Source organism: Punctularia strigosozonata, assembly GCF_000264995.1.
Source record: "Punctularia strigosozonata HHB-11173 SS5 unplaced genomic scaffold PUNSTscaffold_1, whole genome shotgun sequence".
Taxonomy (NCBI): domain Eukaryota; kingdom Fungi; phylum Basidiomycota; class Agaricomycetes; order Corticiales; family Punctulariaceae; genus Punctularia; species Punctularia strigosozonata.
The window spans coordinates 675,655-688,855 of record NW_006767433.1 but is presented as its reverse complement, the minus strand read 5'-3'; the positions used below and the strand labels follow the sequence as shown (position 1 = coordinate 688,855).

The 13,201-nt window shown below is 52.4% G+C and overlaps 3 protein-coding genes across 3 annotated transcripts; 1 reads left to right on the top strand and 2 right to left on the bottom strand.

The window, feature by feature from the left end:
- Nucleotides 1–109: 109 nt before the first annotated feature.
- Nucleotides 110–1,120, bottom strand: PUNSTDRAFT_129002 (uncharacterized protein; the record flags this gene model as incomplete). The annotated part of the gene is made up of 5 exons (XM_007378169.1): nt 110–301; nt 394–557; nt 774–947; nt 990–1,083; nt 1,112–1,120. 5 exons carry the CDS (start codon nt 1,118–1,120, stop codon nt 110–112), a joined length of 633 nt encoding a protein of 210 aa, XP_007378231.1.
- Nucleotides 1,121–1,982: 862 nt separating this feature from the next.
- On the top strand, nt 1,983–8,003 carry PUNSTDRAFT_129001 (P-loop containing nucleoside triphosphate hydrolase protein; the record flags this gene model as incomplete). The annotated part of the gene is made up of 33 exons (XM_007378168.1): nt 1,983–2,100; nt 2,182–2,741; nt 2,800–3,131; nt 3,186–3,294; nt 3,350–3,385; nt 3,455–3,467; nt 3,530–3,635; nt 3,697–3,829; nt 3,882–3,898; nt 3,954–3,981; nt 4,036–4,048; nt 4,100–4,208; nt 4,270–4,597; nt 4,666–4,849; nt 4,900–4,929; nt 4,979–5,162; nt 5,218–5,280; nt 5,335–5,353; nt 5,415–5,439; nt 5,486–5,607; nt 5,657–5,770; nt 5,820–5,968; nt 6,019–6,050; nt 6,100–6,169; nt 6,223–6,259; nt 6,322–6,465; nt 6,523–6,606; nt 6,663–6,741; nt 6,798–7,281; nt 7,339–7,475; nt 7,527–7,741; nt 7,796–7,857; nt 7,937–8,003. The coding sequence occupies 33 exons, from the start codon at nt 1,983–1,985 to the stop codon at nt 8,001–8,003; spliced, it is 4,203 nt and encodes a 1,400-aa protein (XP_007378230.1).
- Nucleotides 8,004–9,515: 1,512 nt separating this feature from the next.
- Nucleotides 9,516–12,539, bottom strand: PUNSTDRAFT_129000 (uncharacterized protein; the record flags this gene model as incomplete). Its single annotated transcript, XM_007378167.1, has 14 exons — nt 9,516–9,689; nt 9,738–9,917; nt 9,971–10,120; nt 10,171–10,652; nt 10,715–10,898; nt 10,953–11,185; nt 11,251–11,431; nt 11,486–11,659; nt 11,707–11,858; nt 11,920–11,997; nt 12,050–12,103; nt 12,155–12,235; nt 12,284–12,325; nt 12,389–12,539. The coding sequence occupies 14 exons, from the start codon at nt 12,537–12,539 to the stop codon at nt 9,516–9,518; spliced, it is 2,316 nt and encodes a 771-aa protein (XP_007378229.1).
- Nucleotides 12,540–13,201: the final 662 nt, after the last annotated feature.

Sequence of the window (13,201 nt, the reverse complement as noted above, 5' to 3'; positions counted from 1 at the left end):
GATTTATCGACCATATCCCTGTCCATGGACGGCTCCAGGTCGAATTTCCGAGGGGACGAGTGATTCAACGCTGACAGATCGGTAGCCGACGACATCCACGACTGCGATATCAATCCTCTCCGATGCGGACGACCAGCTTCTCCCCACTGACGGCCCCGTTCGCGAGCGAATCGATCGCGTTCTGGAGGCGCTCTAGAGGCGTGGATCCTTCGACGACGCGAATCTTGTTCGGTTTGATGAGGCCCTTCTCGAGCAACGCGGGCAGCAGCTCCGGCTGCAGGTGATCACGGAACCACTCGTTCTTTTGCGGAGACATATCCAGTCAGCGTCTGCAAGAAAAACGCGGGAGAGCTTCGGTACCTTCTAGTAAAAGTGGGTGCGGACGAGACGGACGTGGATGCCGGGGGCGAACGCGCCCTCGTCGAGCTCGCTGCCCACGTTGTTGGCCGCGCGTCCGCCGTAGCGGATGGGGAGCAGGATCGCGACCCGGGCGCCGGGCTTGGCCAGCGGGGAGTACTTGGCGATCGTCTCCTGCCGGTCACCGATGGCGTCGAGCACTTAGTCGACGGCGCCGCCGATGTCTCCGAGGACGTTGCGGTGTAGTCCAACGCGCGGCGCAGGGGGGGGGGGCGCCGAGCGCGAGGAGGCGGCGTGGTGTCACGTCGACGACGCGGCGACGACGTTCGCGTATCCACTTAGGGCGAGGAGCTGCATGATCGTGTTTTAGTGTTCGCCCAGGTATAAATGTGGAGTCAGTTGGTGAGGGGGCGTACCTAGATGACGTGCTGGCCCACGCTGGAGGGTCCGCCCCTCAGCTTCGCCGTGTCGGGGATTCGTCGGGGAGAGTGAGCTTGCCTTGACGATACGGTTTGTGGGGATGAGCGCGAACTCCTGTGAGCCGCGACCTTCGTTGGGGCCGAAGGTGAAGTACAGAGCCTGATCGTTGTCTACTCAACGTCCCGAAACAGTAACCACACATATATGCTCACCTCCCTTGGTGACGTGATTCACGTTTTCTCCAACCTTCGCCGCGACGCCGTACACGTTGTCCGCCGGGGTCCGCCGGAACGACCGGGTATTCCGCTGCGAGTTCGAATTAACCTTGCCAAACGTCGAGCATGGGTGGGGCAGACGTAGACGACGCGGACGAGGAAGTCGTACGGGTCGACGGCTGGGGTGGGGAACTGGGTTACTGGACGGCGGCGAGCTTTGCGCCTTGGGACGGGAATGCGTCTCCGATGCGCGTTTTGGACACGGGTGCTAGTATCGATTTACCGTAGTGCTTGCACTTGGATTCGGGCCGGGTGTGTGGTCGTCGACACGGGCGTCGCGCGAAGACTAAATACACAGTCGTCGGTGGTCTACTGTTGAAGCTTTGAAGGTGAGGACGGCCCCTCCTGGAAGCTCAGAATGGCGTAAGCGCTCACCAGTTCGTTGCTTAGTAACTTAGTATGTGTAGAAAGAAGTCTAGAAGGGAGGCAGCGAGCGCCTTCTGACGCCATTACACTACATACTGTCTCAAAGGGTAGTTAGTACTCCTATACGATACCACAACATGCAACAACATTGCTTGTTCCTTCCCGCAGCCACGCCCTTGCCCCACGCACTGCTTCTGGTTTACTGCGCGAGTCATCTTCGCCGCAAATATTCGTGCATATGTATGAAAGCGTGCCAGTCACACTCGGCTCCATCGGCGACGTGACCGTGTTTTACTCAGAACCAAGATGTACTTATGCGGCATTGTAATTTAGCGGCCAAGGACCAAGGTTCAGGGTCGCAAGCTATATCGGCGCATTAACTCTTCAGGGTTACGGGCCTTCCAAACTCAAAACTGCAACTGTAAGCAAGTATAAATACCGGCCTGCCCCCTCGTTCACACGTTGCCCCTCTTTCCCTCTTCATCCCTACCTTCACAAACCATTGAACCGTTAACAGATCTTGCCATGAATGCGTACAGTGAACAACTCCGAAAATCCAACGCGATGCTGTTGCACGCGACGAAGGCGCACGCCGAAGCCGATGGTATCGTCCGATGCGTCGTCGAAGAATGGGTGCAAGCAACGCGCCGTCATCGTTACCTTCTGGAGTACGTCTTGAGCGGTAAGTCGATATTGATGCTTAGTTCGGGCTGCTTCTCTTGCATGAGGCAAAGATGAGTTGATGGATGTTCTCGGCGGTTAGCTCTTGACCAAAGGCCCTCGACGTTCCTCGGAAAGTGGCTCCTTGGCCACTTTCCGAGCAACGCCGGCGCGTTCCTCACGCGAACGTGGCAACCTCTTCTCGATGAACTCTCAGACGACCTGTGCACATTGACCGATGGCGATACCGACGCTGAGTCGCTCGACGACCTCCGTCAGCGCGCGGATCATATCAAAGCCGCATCTCCTGTCCTGGAGGTGCTATCCATTACGACTTTCCCCGAATCCGGTCCGGCACCATACACGCGAGGGTATTCCAACAGTCCTGAGGACATGCTCCTTGAGGTCGCCGGCGACGATGACGACGACGACGACGACAATAAGTCCCTAGGCGTGAATGTCGTGCCAAAGCCCAAGTCGCAGAGAGAGAACAAGCAGAAACGTGGGAAACGACCGCACCAGAAAGCCATCGACCAGGGACCGAACCTGACAGCGTCGGAGCTGGCCGCATTTCGCGAGTTAGGGGTATCCGTGCCGCAGAACCGTAAGGAGGCAGATGCGTTGAGTCGAGGCGTGCTAGAAGAACTCAAGCAATCACTCACGGTCAAGGCCCACTATCACATCTTCTTGGCGGAACATGCGCACTGATTCTGTTTCTTAGTGGTATCTCGAGATCGTACGCTTTCCTCAAACACGCGACGCCCTCCTCGGTGCGATCAATGAAGCGTTGTTGAATCCGCATCAGCCCGAATCCACCGCGAACACCGATGCGCGCATGGTTCCGTCGGAGTTCACTCGCACGGATATTGCAAACAAACCTGAAACGCCAGTTCCGTACCCGATGATGCAGCCAATGAAGGCCGCGCTCTACCTCGATAGCGTCAAGGTTTTCGGCGAGTGGCGCATTTTGGTGTCGTCAGGGGCCGTGAAGAAGCTGCGTGAGACGAGAGTAGAGGACTGGGAGACTTTCAGGGTCATTGCCAAGAAGATCAAGTAAGTGCCACTCGCTTTTTCGGAGCACACACAAAGTGACCGGCCTTTCTCCAGGGAGTTGTCGACGGGGAATTTTACCGAGGACAACCAGAAACGTCTGAACGACCCGGATATCGAAATCCCTATTTACAAAGCGGAGACGACAAGGGGTCCGTGTCTCGTTGTACGTGATAACTGACGTTGTTACGAAGCTCCATTGTTTGAAGTCATGTTTATAGTATCAAATCGACTGCGTTCCTGAGTTCTGTACCGACGTATGTCCACTTCCTCATGACGACTGGTCATGATACTGATCGTCGGATCTCTCGTTCTCCACCTTGTAGGGCGAGCATCAAGGTATGAACAACTTGAGTCGTGCTCAGCCGTTGTTCGGATCCTCGCTCATGGCGTCGTAACAGTGATCAAAGTCTTTGAGATATGCACGCATGCTCAGCCGGACCGATGGTTTTGGAACTTGGCCGGCAGCCAGCTGGCGAAGAAAGGCGGAAGAGAGTACATAGACAGGTCAGGCTCCAGATGTTGCAGCGCCTCGAATCGGTTGTGACAAGATAATTTTCCGATGTAGATGTACGTATCGCGTGAAACCGATGACGAAGGGAGGCCACAAGTATATGCCACCCTCGTTCTCCGCTCCCGAGGCCATAGTTACGTCGCTGGTTCATGAGCTACCCAACATTGAGGAAAAGGTCCTGGGGAAGGTATGCCGATTGATTTTGGAACGTATGTATGTCCTAACGCTTCACAAATCAGTTGCATGAGATACTGGTGTATGTATCGTTCATGCCTTCGAGCGCGGGACTCCGCTGAATCAGAACGCAACAGTTTGGAGAAGTTTGTGGCGTTCTCGCAGGTGAGACATATATGTGCTTTACCCATAAGATTGAGTACTGATGAATCAAACTAGGCTCTCCTTAACAGTACGTTCTCTGAGGGGTAGTCTTACACCCTTTAATTCAACTTCGTTGCAGGCATCCTGGCGAATCGGGATGTTGTACATCCTTTTGCGGTCAGTTCCCAAGAACAGGAGATAATCGAACATCCGTACTCTTGCTATGTCATTGGTCGTAGTGGTACAGGGTGAGCGCTGAAATCTGTCTAAGGACTGTATCGCAGTAAATTGAGGTACTTCAATTTTCAGGAAGACCACTACCATGCTCCTCAAGATTCTTGGGCTCGAGAGAATGTGGCACTTGCACAAAGAATCTATGTCTCGACCGCGCCAAGTCTTCGTCACTCAATCGCGCGTCCTCGCCACGAAGGTGGAAGAAAACTTGCGGAATATGTTGAATTCCCTTGCTGTGGGTGCCCAACCAGCCAAGGAGCTGGAAAAGCTCTCCGCTATCTGTGCAGGGTACGATCATGATCTCGTCGACATCGATGACGAAGAAAATTGGAGGGGCGATCTTCCTAAGCGCTTCAGCGAGCTTGGCGACGAGCATTTTCCCTTGATCATTACCTATGATAAGGTGTGTCCTTGCATCCGGTCTAAGCTGTGTCTGCTCCCCTCGCTCGTTCATGCCGACCCTCTTTTCAGTTGTGTAAGCTGCTCGAAGCCGACTTCAACTCGGAACTGCAGGACACTATCCCCAGGCTAGTGGACGAGAAACAGACACGCTCCAGCAAACACATGCTGTCGAAACGAAATTCGCTTGTCTCTTATCATGTCTTTCTGGGGTCTTACTGGTCCCATTTTCCACAGTCCTTGACTAAGGGTCTTGGTGCGGAACATCAACCACTTGCAGTTACGCGAGTATTGATTTCATTGCAGACCCTGCATTGGTTTTTAGCGAGTTTCTGGGTACGCCTTGCAACAGGAATGACAAGATGTTGTGCTGACGTCATCGTAGGGATTATCAAAGGGTCTGAGCAGACCGTTCTGAATGAACGCTCAAGCCTCGACCTCACCACCTACGAGAATCTCACTGGTTGGTCGCAGTCCACGTTCGCTCGTCACCGCAGGAGAATATACTCTCTTTTTGAAGCGTACACAAAGCGGCGTGTTCAGCTTGGGCAGTATGATGCCACAGATCGGTAAGCCCTCTACCCCGCTATGAATGCCACCTGGATGTTATAACTTGCATATCAGAATGCAGCACCTCCTTGCTGCGCTACAGAAACAGAAGGATGATTTCAAGAAATTTCATTATCTGTGAGTGACTAGACTTCCTGTGACGATTCCAACGAACTCAATAGTACGGTTCAGCTACGTGGATGAAGTGCAGGTACGAGTCAAAAAAGATTTATGATAATACCCGTGATTACTGAACAGAAACGAATAATTAGGACAATCTCCTGATTGACGTACTACGTGAGCCTCATCGAGTCACTATATGTCATTTGAACTCATTTTGCAGTGTTACGCATGTTATGTTCAAACTCTGACGGACTATTCTTCGCTGGGGACATGGCTCAAATCATTTCTGTCAGGAGCGCCTTCAAGTTTAATGATCTGAAGGCATTCATGTACCGAGTCGAGGTTAAAACTTGACTGGTGTTAATGTGATTTTACTGATGATATCATCTAGGAACGCAGTCGAGCGGCGGCAAATCGCGTCGCACTAGCATCCGCAATGCAACCCAGGTCGTTCCAGTTACTCGTGAACTATCGATCACACGGGGGTATCGTCAAATGTGCATCGGTGCGACATGTGCTCATCTCCTTTATATCCTCGCCAAGACGCATCGTAGTCAATCATCCGCATTATTACGGAACTTTGGCCGTACGCCATTGACGTGCTGGAGGAGGAACACGGTGTCATTGACGGCCTGAAACCCATCTTCTTCCACAAGTCGGAAGATGATACAGTTCATTACGAGCAGTTCCTTTTTGGTGACTCGTGAGTGGTATTGCATGTCGGGCTGTCATCCCCCTGATCTCGCATTACAGCCGCGCACCCATAGAGTTTGGTGCCCAACAATGTGAGTTCAGAAGTTCATATTCATTATCCCTTCATCTAATGTAACTAAGGTATCCTCGTTCGTGATGACGCTGCGAGAGACAAACTGCGCACTCGCGCCGGTGATGTTGGGTTGATCATGTTAGTCTCTGTTTATCTCGTTGATATGAATCTTGGTTGAGAATGTCTGCCAGGACAATACCTGAGTCCAAGGGTTTGGAGTTCAACGATGTAAGAGATTCTATTCCGCTACTGATGGCAGTTAGTGGCTTAGTCTAGCATCAATGCTTTAGGTTCTTCTCTACAACTTCTTCGAAGACTCAACTGTGGATGCGGCTCGATGGCGCGTCATCCTCAATGCTGTGGACCCCTATGCGCTCCACAACGTAGCTGTTCCATGTTTCGACGAGATAAAGCACGCAGGAGTCTGCATGGAGGTCCGTTTGTTTCAAATGAGTGATGTACTGAAGCTCACCAGAACTGAATTTGCACAGCTTAAGTTTCTCTACGTGGCAGTCACTAGAGCCCGAAAAAAACTTTGGGTTGTTGACTGCTCAGAGCGCCGGGAGCCTATGAGGGTGAGTTTCCAGAACATACACTCTATGGTCCTTTGGGAATGACCCCATACCACCAGCTGCTGTGGACTAGTCGCAATCTCGTACAAATCCGTGCTCCTAGTACCGTAGAGCGGCTTGCCAATTCGTCAACAGCAGGTATGTCGCTTTTTTCTGTTGCCTTGCTGGGCGCTTCGTCACTCAGGCACCCCTAGAGGAGTGGGCGACAACTGCTAAGGAGCTTTTCAGCAATAAACGCTATATGCAGGCCACGTATGCTTATGAGCGAGCAAATATGCACCGAGAAGCCTCAGTCTCGCGTGCGTATCACCTCCGGGACACTGCTCGCACGACGCCCAGCGAGAACCAGAAACCTACTAATTTGAGGGAGGAGGCATTTGCTGAAGCGGCACGCGCATTCACGAGCTGCGCCAAGAAAGCCACCAAGGACTCGGAAAAGCTCGCATATTTCAAAGTAGCTGGGTCGTGTTTTGGCGAGGCAGATGACGACGCCAGTGCGGCGAAGGCATATCGACATGCTCAAGAATTTACCCTTGCTGCCCAGCATTTCCGATATGCCGGTCTGTTCGACGACGCAGTCAGTGTTATACAAGATCCCAATGCGAGGGTGCTGCCAGCTGTCGCAGAGAAGATAGTGAACGTTGCAAAAATACACTACTTCGAGATGGATGAACTCGAGTGCGTGGTCCGGTTTGATCATTCTGAGGCATCCTTGTGTTGATAAATACGCCGCAGCAAAGCGGCCCAGCTTTTTGACTCAGAGGAAGATAAACTCGAGTTTGTTGAGGATTTCGGGTTTGATACAGCTCGCGCACAGCTACTGGAGTCAAGCAGTAGGGTCATCGAGGCTGCAGAATTACATCTTATCGAAGGTTGGGAATATCCTGTTGGCATTGTCGACTGTACTGATCGGCCGCCACCAGGTCGTCCCTTGGACGCCATTCGTCTTTTGACATCCGATCCTGACAATCGTGGAGCTCTTACGCGAGCTGCGACGTGTCTCGTTCAGAATCTATGGTCCTCGTCACCATTCGGAGCCTTCTCCGTTACAAAAGAGCCAGGACAGATGTTATCGCAGTTCCTATCCTTAAGCGCAGGTTTAAACATGTCGGTCATTGATGAACAGCAAGCTGATGAGGTGAGCTCACATGCTTTAATGAAAGAGCGGGCCCTAAAATGCGAGACCTTGCAGCTATCTATGTTCCATGCGTTCGCAAACTCGGACAAGGCTCGGCTCCAGCAACTCGCTCACAAGTTCGTAATACAGACAAACAATAATCTGGCCGCTTTGTTATCCCTTGATTACGTCTGCGACTCCATACCCCATATCCAGAAGGCTATCGCCTCCGACGTTTGTCCGCCTTGCAAAACTTCTTGGCCTATGCTCGACTCCTTCGTGAGCATGGCGCAGGTCACAGTGTTGAGGTTGACCAAGCTGGGATTCAACAACTATTTGGGTATCATCGAGTGGAGGGCAACGATTATTTCGTTCCCTTCACCACGTACCTGGGTAACTGGATCACGAAGAATCAAACACCGGCCCTCCAAGCCAATGATGCCGGTTATGTATCGGGTCGAACAGTATCTTCTGCTATCCAGAAAATCCTCACGGATCGCCTCAAGGATCGGATCACAGCCCTGGACGAAGCATGCCGCTTTAATTGCATGGTGTTTTCTGTCTGTATCAACCACCTCACGAACAATTGCAAGGCAGTGAACTGTCAGAGCCTCCATCCCGCGACCCTGGATCACCAATGGTACAACAGTCAAGTGAGGCTACACTTGCAGCAAATCTCGATCCTGCAGGTCCTGTTCTGCCGGCTTGAAAACCGTGATAGGGGCAGGCATCAGAGGTACGCCTTTCGCACGTTTTACGCACTGGCCTCACTGAGGTTGTATCTCGTGCATTAGGGAATGGCTCGAACACCTATACGACATTTTCTTTCCGCCTCTGCCTGAAATGGGCTCCATCTCCAACTCAATGCTCAACAGCATTCCTGAAGCGCGCAGCGCAATTCAAGTCATAAAGGATTGGATTAGAGACCAATTCTATCACCTGCATCGGGCGCCTTCCGAACGCATGCTGACCCAATTCATGAGGTGGTGTGCATTGGCGCATGAGCTGGATGCTACTAATTTTCAGCGATACATCCGCCGAGCCCATTGCATTGTCGGCAAAATCCCAGACTTCCTGTGCCGACCCGACACAGGCTCGTACAATCCATCGATCCTGCATGATCTTACCCTGCGCCAGGCGTTACCGGAAAGTCTTACGTGCTTAGTGCACTGCCTAAGGTATGATCAGCTTTCCGTCAAAATGTTCATGAGCTCACGTTGAATAAATGGATAGGCACATCGTAGGCAGATCCGTGGGCATGCATCAGGAACATCCCCATGGCGCAAATTAGCACAAGTTGGGATAGATTTGAGACTTTTAGAGATAATCATGTCCAATGTAACAAAGTAGGTGGATTATGCCCAATTATCTAAATTCAACAGGTCCCTCGTCAATTAGTAGTATTCCTCGGTAACGGAGTGATAATGGGAGATAATCGAGAATAATTAGTGCCTAAGCATCCGCCTTGGGAGGAACATAAATCAGCTAATTTAGACTAATCCAAGGTACTGTACGCTATGCACTGTCTATTTCTTTTCGAAAGCTAACTGAATTGGTATCAACTGTCTACTTTTAGGTCAATGATACATGAGATTAGCTGTATCTGTGATGCAATTGGACAGAACTGGGATCACATTTATCCCTCATGTCTCAGGGCTCATTATAAGAAAGCAACATGAATTATTATTAAGATTCTATCGCATCCATATCTACATTACTGAAAGCAGTACCTCCCTGGTTAGTATTACCACTTCAGGATCTTGTTAGTCATGAATCTGTAGACAGAGCAATCCACTCACGAAGCGGCTGCATAAAGATCTGTCATTAGTGTAGTGAAATAACGGGGCTTATCCCTCTCGAGACCCTCAAGGGTGGCCATATGATTGCTATATGTATTAATAAAGGTATCCTGTGCAAAGTCGCTGTGCTTCTTCTCGCCGGTTGCCCAATCTTGAATGACAGCAAGAATCTGTGTACACCTTCAGCACGCGATCAGACAAGCGGGAGCTCTACAAACCCCAACGGCAGCAAAGGCCAGCATTGCGAGAGGGATAGATAGGTCTTCCTCTTCCTCATTTCCGAAGATCTCAGGATTCCTCGTTGCGAGGGGCTTTCGTCCACTGAAGAATGCCTCACGGATTACCTTCGCAAAGATTGAACGGCCATATGGCTGACCCTTCTTCAAACTGCTTGGGTCCTATAGCATACATATCAGTAGCAGTTCAGTCGTAAACAAAAAGATGCGCAAACTTCTACATCACCCGGAAAAATGTAGGCATTGTCCTGCGACCATGCTATTGCACGGGGACCACATCCGTCGGTGATGTCGTAGTCGTGGAGCACATATTCGTTGGCCGCCTTTTTGATCTTGCTACGGAATTGCGACACACGACCTTCAACCTAAATGAGAATCATGTTAGCACCGGCAATGGAAAAGTAGTTATATGTACCAAGCCAATAACAAGCCTCATCCATTCCGAGTGGTCGTGCTTGATACGGTCGGCCACCTGTGCTTCACCCAACTTCGCCGCGGCCCTCTTCAGCAAACCCTTGATGACGGCCGAACGCGTAGCGGGGTCCGGATATGCATTCACCGATACAAGATAGGCGAAGAAGGTGTTCATGGCAGCCCGCACAACCCTCTGAAGCTCCGCATGTTGATCATCCAATCCAGGCTTCCCACCCGGTTTCGTCCGCACGTTGGTATACGAGGGCCAACGGTTGGACAGCGTAACGGAAACATAAATCTCCGAAGTGTCCTCGTTGTTGGTGGTGTTGGCCATGCTGCCGTGTTTGGAGGCCAAACGATGCTGGTGTTTTGTGTCGCCGTTGGGCGGAGCCTGTTTCTCGTTACGGGCATGTGAGTCCCGGTCGGTAAGTGTTGTTGAGTTGCGTGAGCCTTTGCGACGACGGAGGCGATCTTTGGATGGACCTGCAAGTGGTCCCATGGAGTCAGCTACACGGCCTCAAACATACAATGGGGAGCAACTCAACCGTTGTCCCCTCCATCGTGATCGAGCCGGCCATGATCGTCAGCGTCGTCGTCAATGGGGCTATGCAACGGATGCTGGGATTGTGTGTCCCCATCCTCTTCTCGGGTCTTCTTGTGAGAGTCATCGTCGCCGCTGGAAGCATCTTCATCCTTGGAGATGGGCCACGAAGGTGCCTTCTCCTTCCCCTGTTGATACCGATTATTCAACCCATCCAGTCCGTACATCGTGCACGGGCAAACCTTAGACGTTCGGCTGCGTTGCGGAGAACCGGTGCCGCCTCGCTCCGCTATGGTGGTCTGTGAGCCTCGCGTTGTGGACAATCCGGTTTTGAGGAGGGTCGTTGCCTTCGATTTCTTCGCAGCCACACTCGATGGCGAAGTAGCTCGCTTGCTATATGAACGAGAGTCCCGGTCGGTATGGACCGTTGAGTTGTGTGAGCCATCACGATGACGAAGACGGCCTTCGGATAGACCTGCGAGTGGTCCCATGATGGAGTCAGCTACGCAGCCTCAAACATACAATGGGCAGCAACTCAACCGTTGTCCCCTCCATCGTGATCGAGCCGACCATGATCGTCATCATTGTCGTCGATGGGGCTATGCGACGGATGCTGGGATCGTGTGTCCCCATCCTCTTCTCGGGTCTTCTGGCGAAAGTCGTCGTCGCCGCTGGAAGCATGGTCATTGTTGGTGATGGGCCGCAAAGGTGCCTTCTTCCCCTGTTGGCACCAATTAGTCAATCCATCCAGTCCACGCATCGTGCATGGGCAAACCTTCGATGTTTGACTGCGTTGCGAAGAACCGGAACCGCGTCCCTCCTCAACGAGGATTTGCGAGTCTGGCGTGATCGACAATCCAGTCTTGAGGAGGGTCGTCGCCTTTGATTTCTTCGCAGCCGCACCCGATGACGAGGTATTTGAGTTGTTGTTCTTGACGAACTGTGGCCGCTAATGAAACCATCAGCGCTCGCGACGTGTTGTAAAGAATAACACACCTCGGATCTGAGCTTCTGGCGAAGCTTCTCTGGGTGCGCCTGTAGCGCTTCCAGGTCTTCATCGTCGGCCTCCACTTCCTCCTCGCCCTCTTCATCATCGTTACTTGGAGATATATCGGTATCGTCGAGGTCGTCGTTGACCATATCCAGTGCTAAACATTTGAGGAAACACGGTCAGTACGATCATCGTAGCACGACATTGGCGAAACACACATTTTCTGCTGCGTGTCTCTTCGTCTCTACTCTGCTTTCCCTCGCGCCTATGCACCGATGCTGCTGGAAACCGGCGTGCTGTTGGGTAGTTCAGTGGCTCGTCACTCGGGCGGCGAGCGACGGTTGTCACCGATTGATTTTGCCGATTTCTTCGGCGGACTCGTGTTGGTGCTGCCGGTGCTATCTGAAAGGAAAATCATGAGTAGGGAGAAGATATGGGTAGTAGACAACTGACCGTTCCTTTTGCGCTTCTGCCTGATGTCCTCCGCACGCATTGTCTCCGAAACTGCCTTCCGCGCCTTCTTGTTCACCCACACTTGTTGCCGATGAGCTTTGCCGGGCCGATAGGAAGACACGCGCTCACCTGGATTTGCCAGTGCCGCATCTTTGGCTGTTCTAGCACGCGCTGCGGGTATCACGCGTCAGTAAGTTCTATGCAATGGAGCCCGAGATTCAGCCGTGGACGCACCTGTGCGACTACCGCTTGGATCTTCAGCTGCATCCTTCAGCCTCGGGTTTGCCTTCCGATACTGATTCGTCCACTGCCGTTTCTTGTTCGCCGTCCATGATCCATAGTCGTCCGGCCGCGCCGTGAGCTCCTCCGGGGACGGTTCCACCATGCTCGCAGAGAACAGCGGCCGCAGGTTGCCGGTTACTCCATGGGCCCGTTGGGGCAGCACGTACGTGGCAGCGAGGTCAGAGAGAAACAAACCAACGTCGGTGAGGAGTGAAGAGCGAAAGGTACGGTCACGTGCTGCTTTGCAGAGACTGCGCTATCCCCTGCTATCCCGTTCTTATCTAAGTGTTAGCTTTCTAACACGACGACGAGTGCAGGCATTCACTTCTTTGTCTACCCGACCTTCGCTCGTTCCTCCAATCACCATTTCCCTCCTTTCTTTCTACCCTACGGTACGGTGCCAGAGTCATGGGAGATGATGGAGGAGGTATTCCAGATCGGCGCGATCTCGTACGCACAAAGCCAAAGGTACCGCGGCCGATTTCGTTCATCCCCGTCCCTCGCTGACTCAAGTCGTTGTCTCGTCGTTGCCGTAGGCAGAGCAAGCGGATCAGGCGAATCAGACCCGCGCTCGATGGCACTCCTGTGCGCTGTCCAAGGAGCCGCTCCAGGAACCCGTCGTGTCCTGTGCCCTCGGCAAGCTATAAACCGAGAAGCCATCATCGGTTAACTGCTAGACAAGACGACCTACGGCGACGGACAGGAGATATGCGGGCACATACGGTCTCTCAAAGTGCGTCTCTTCGATCTTCCACATCCGCCCGT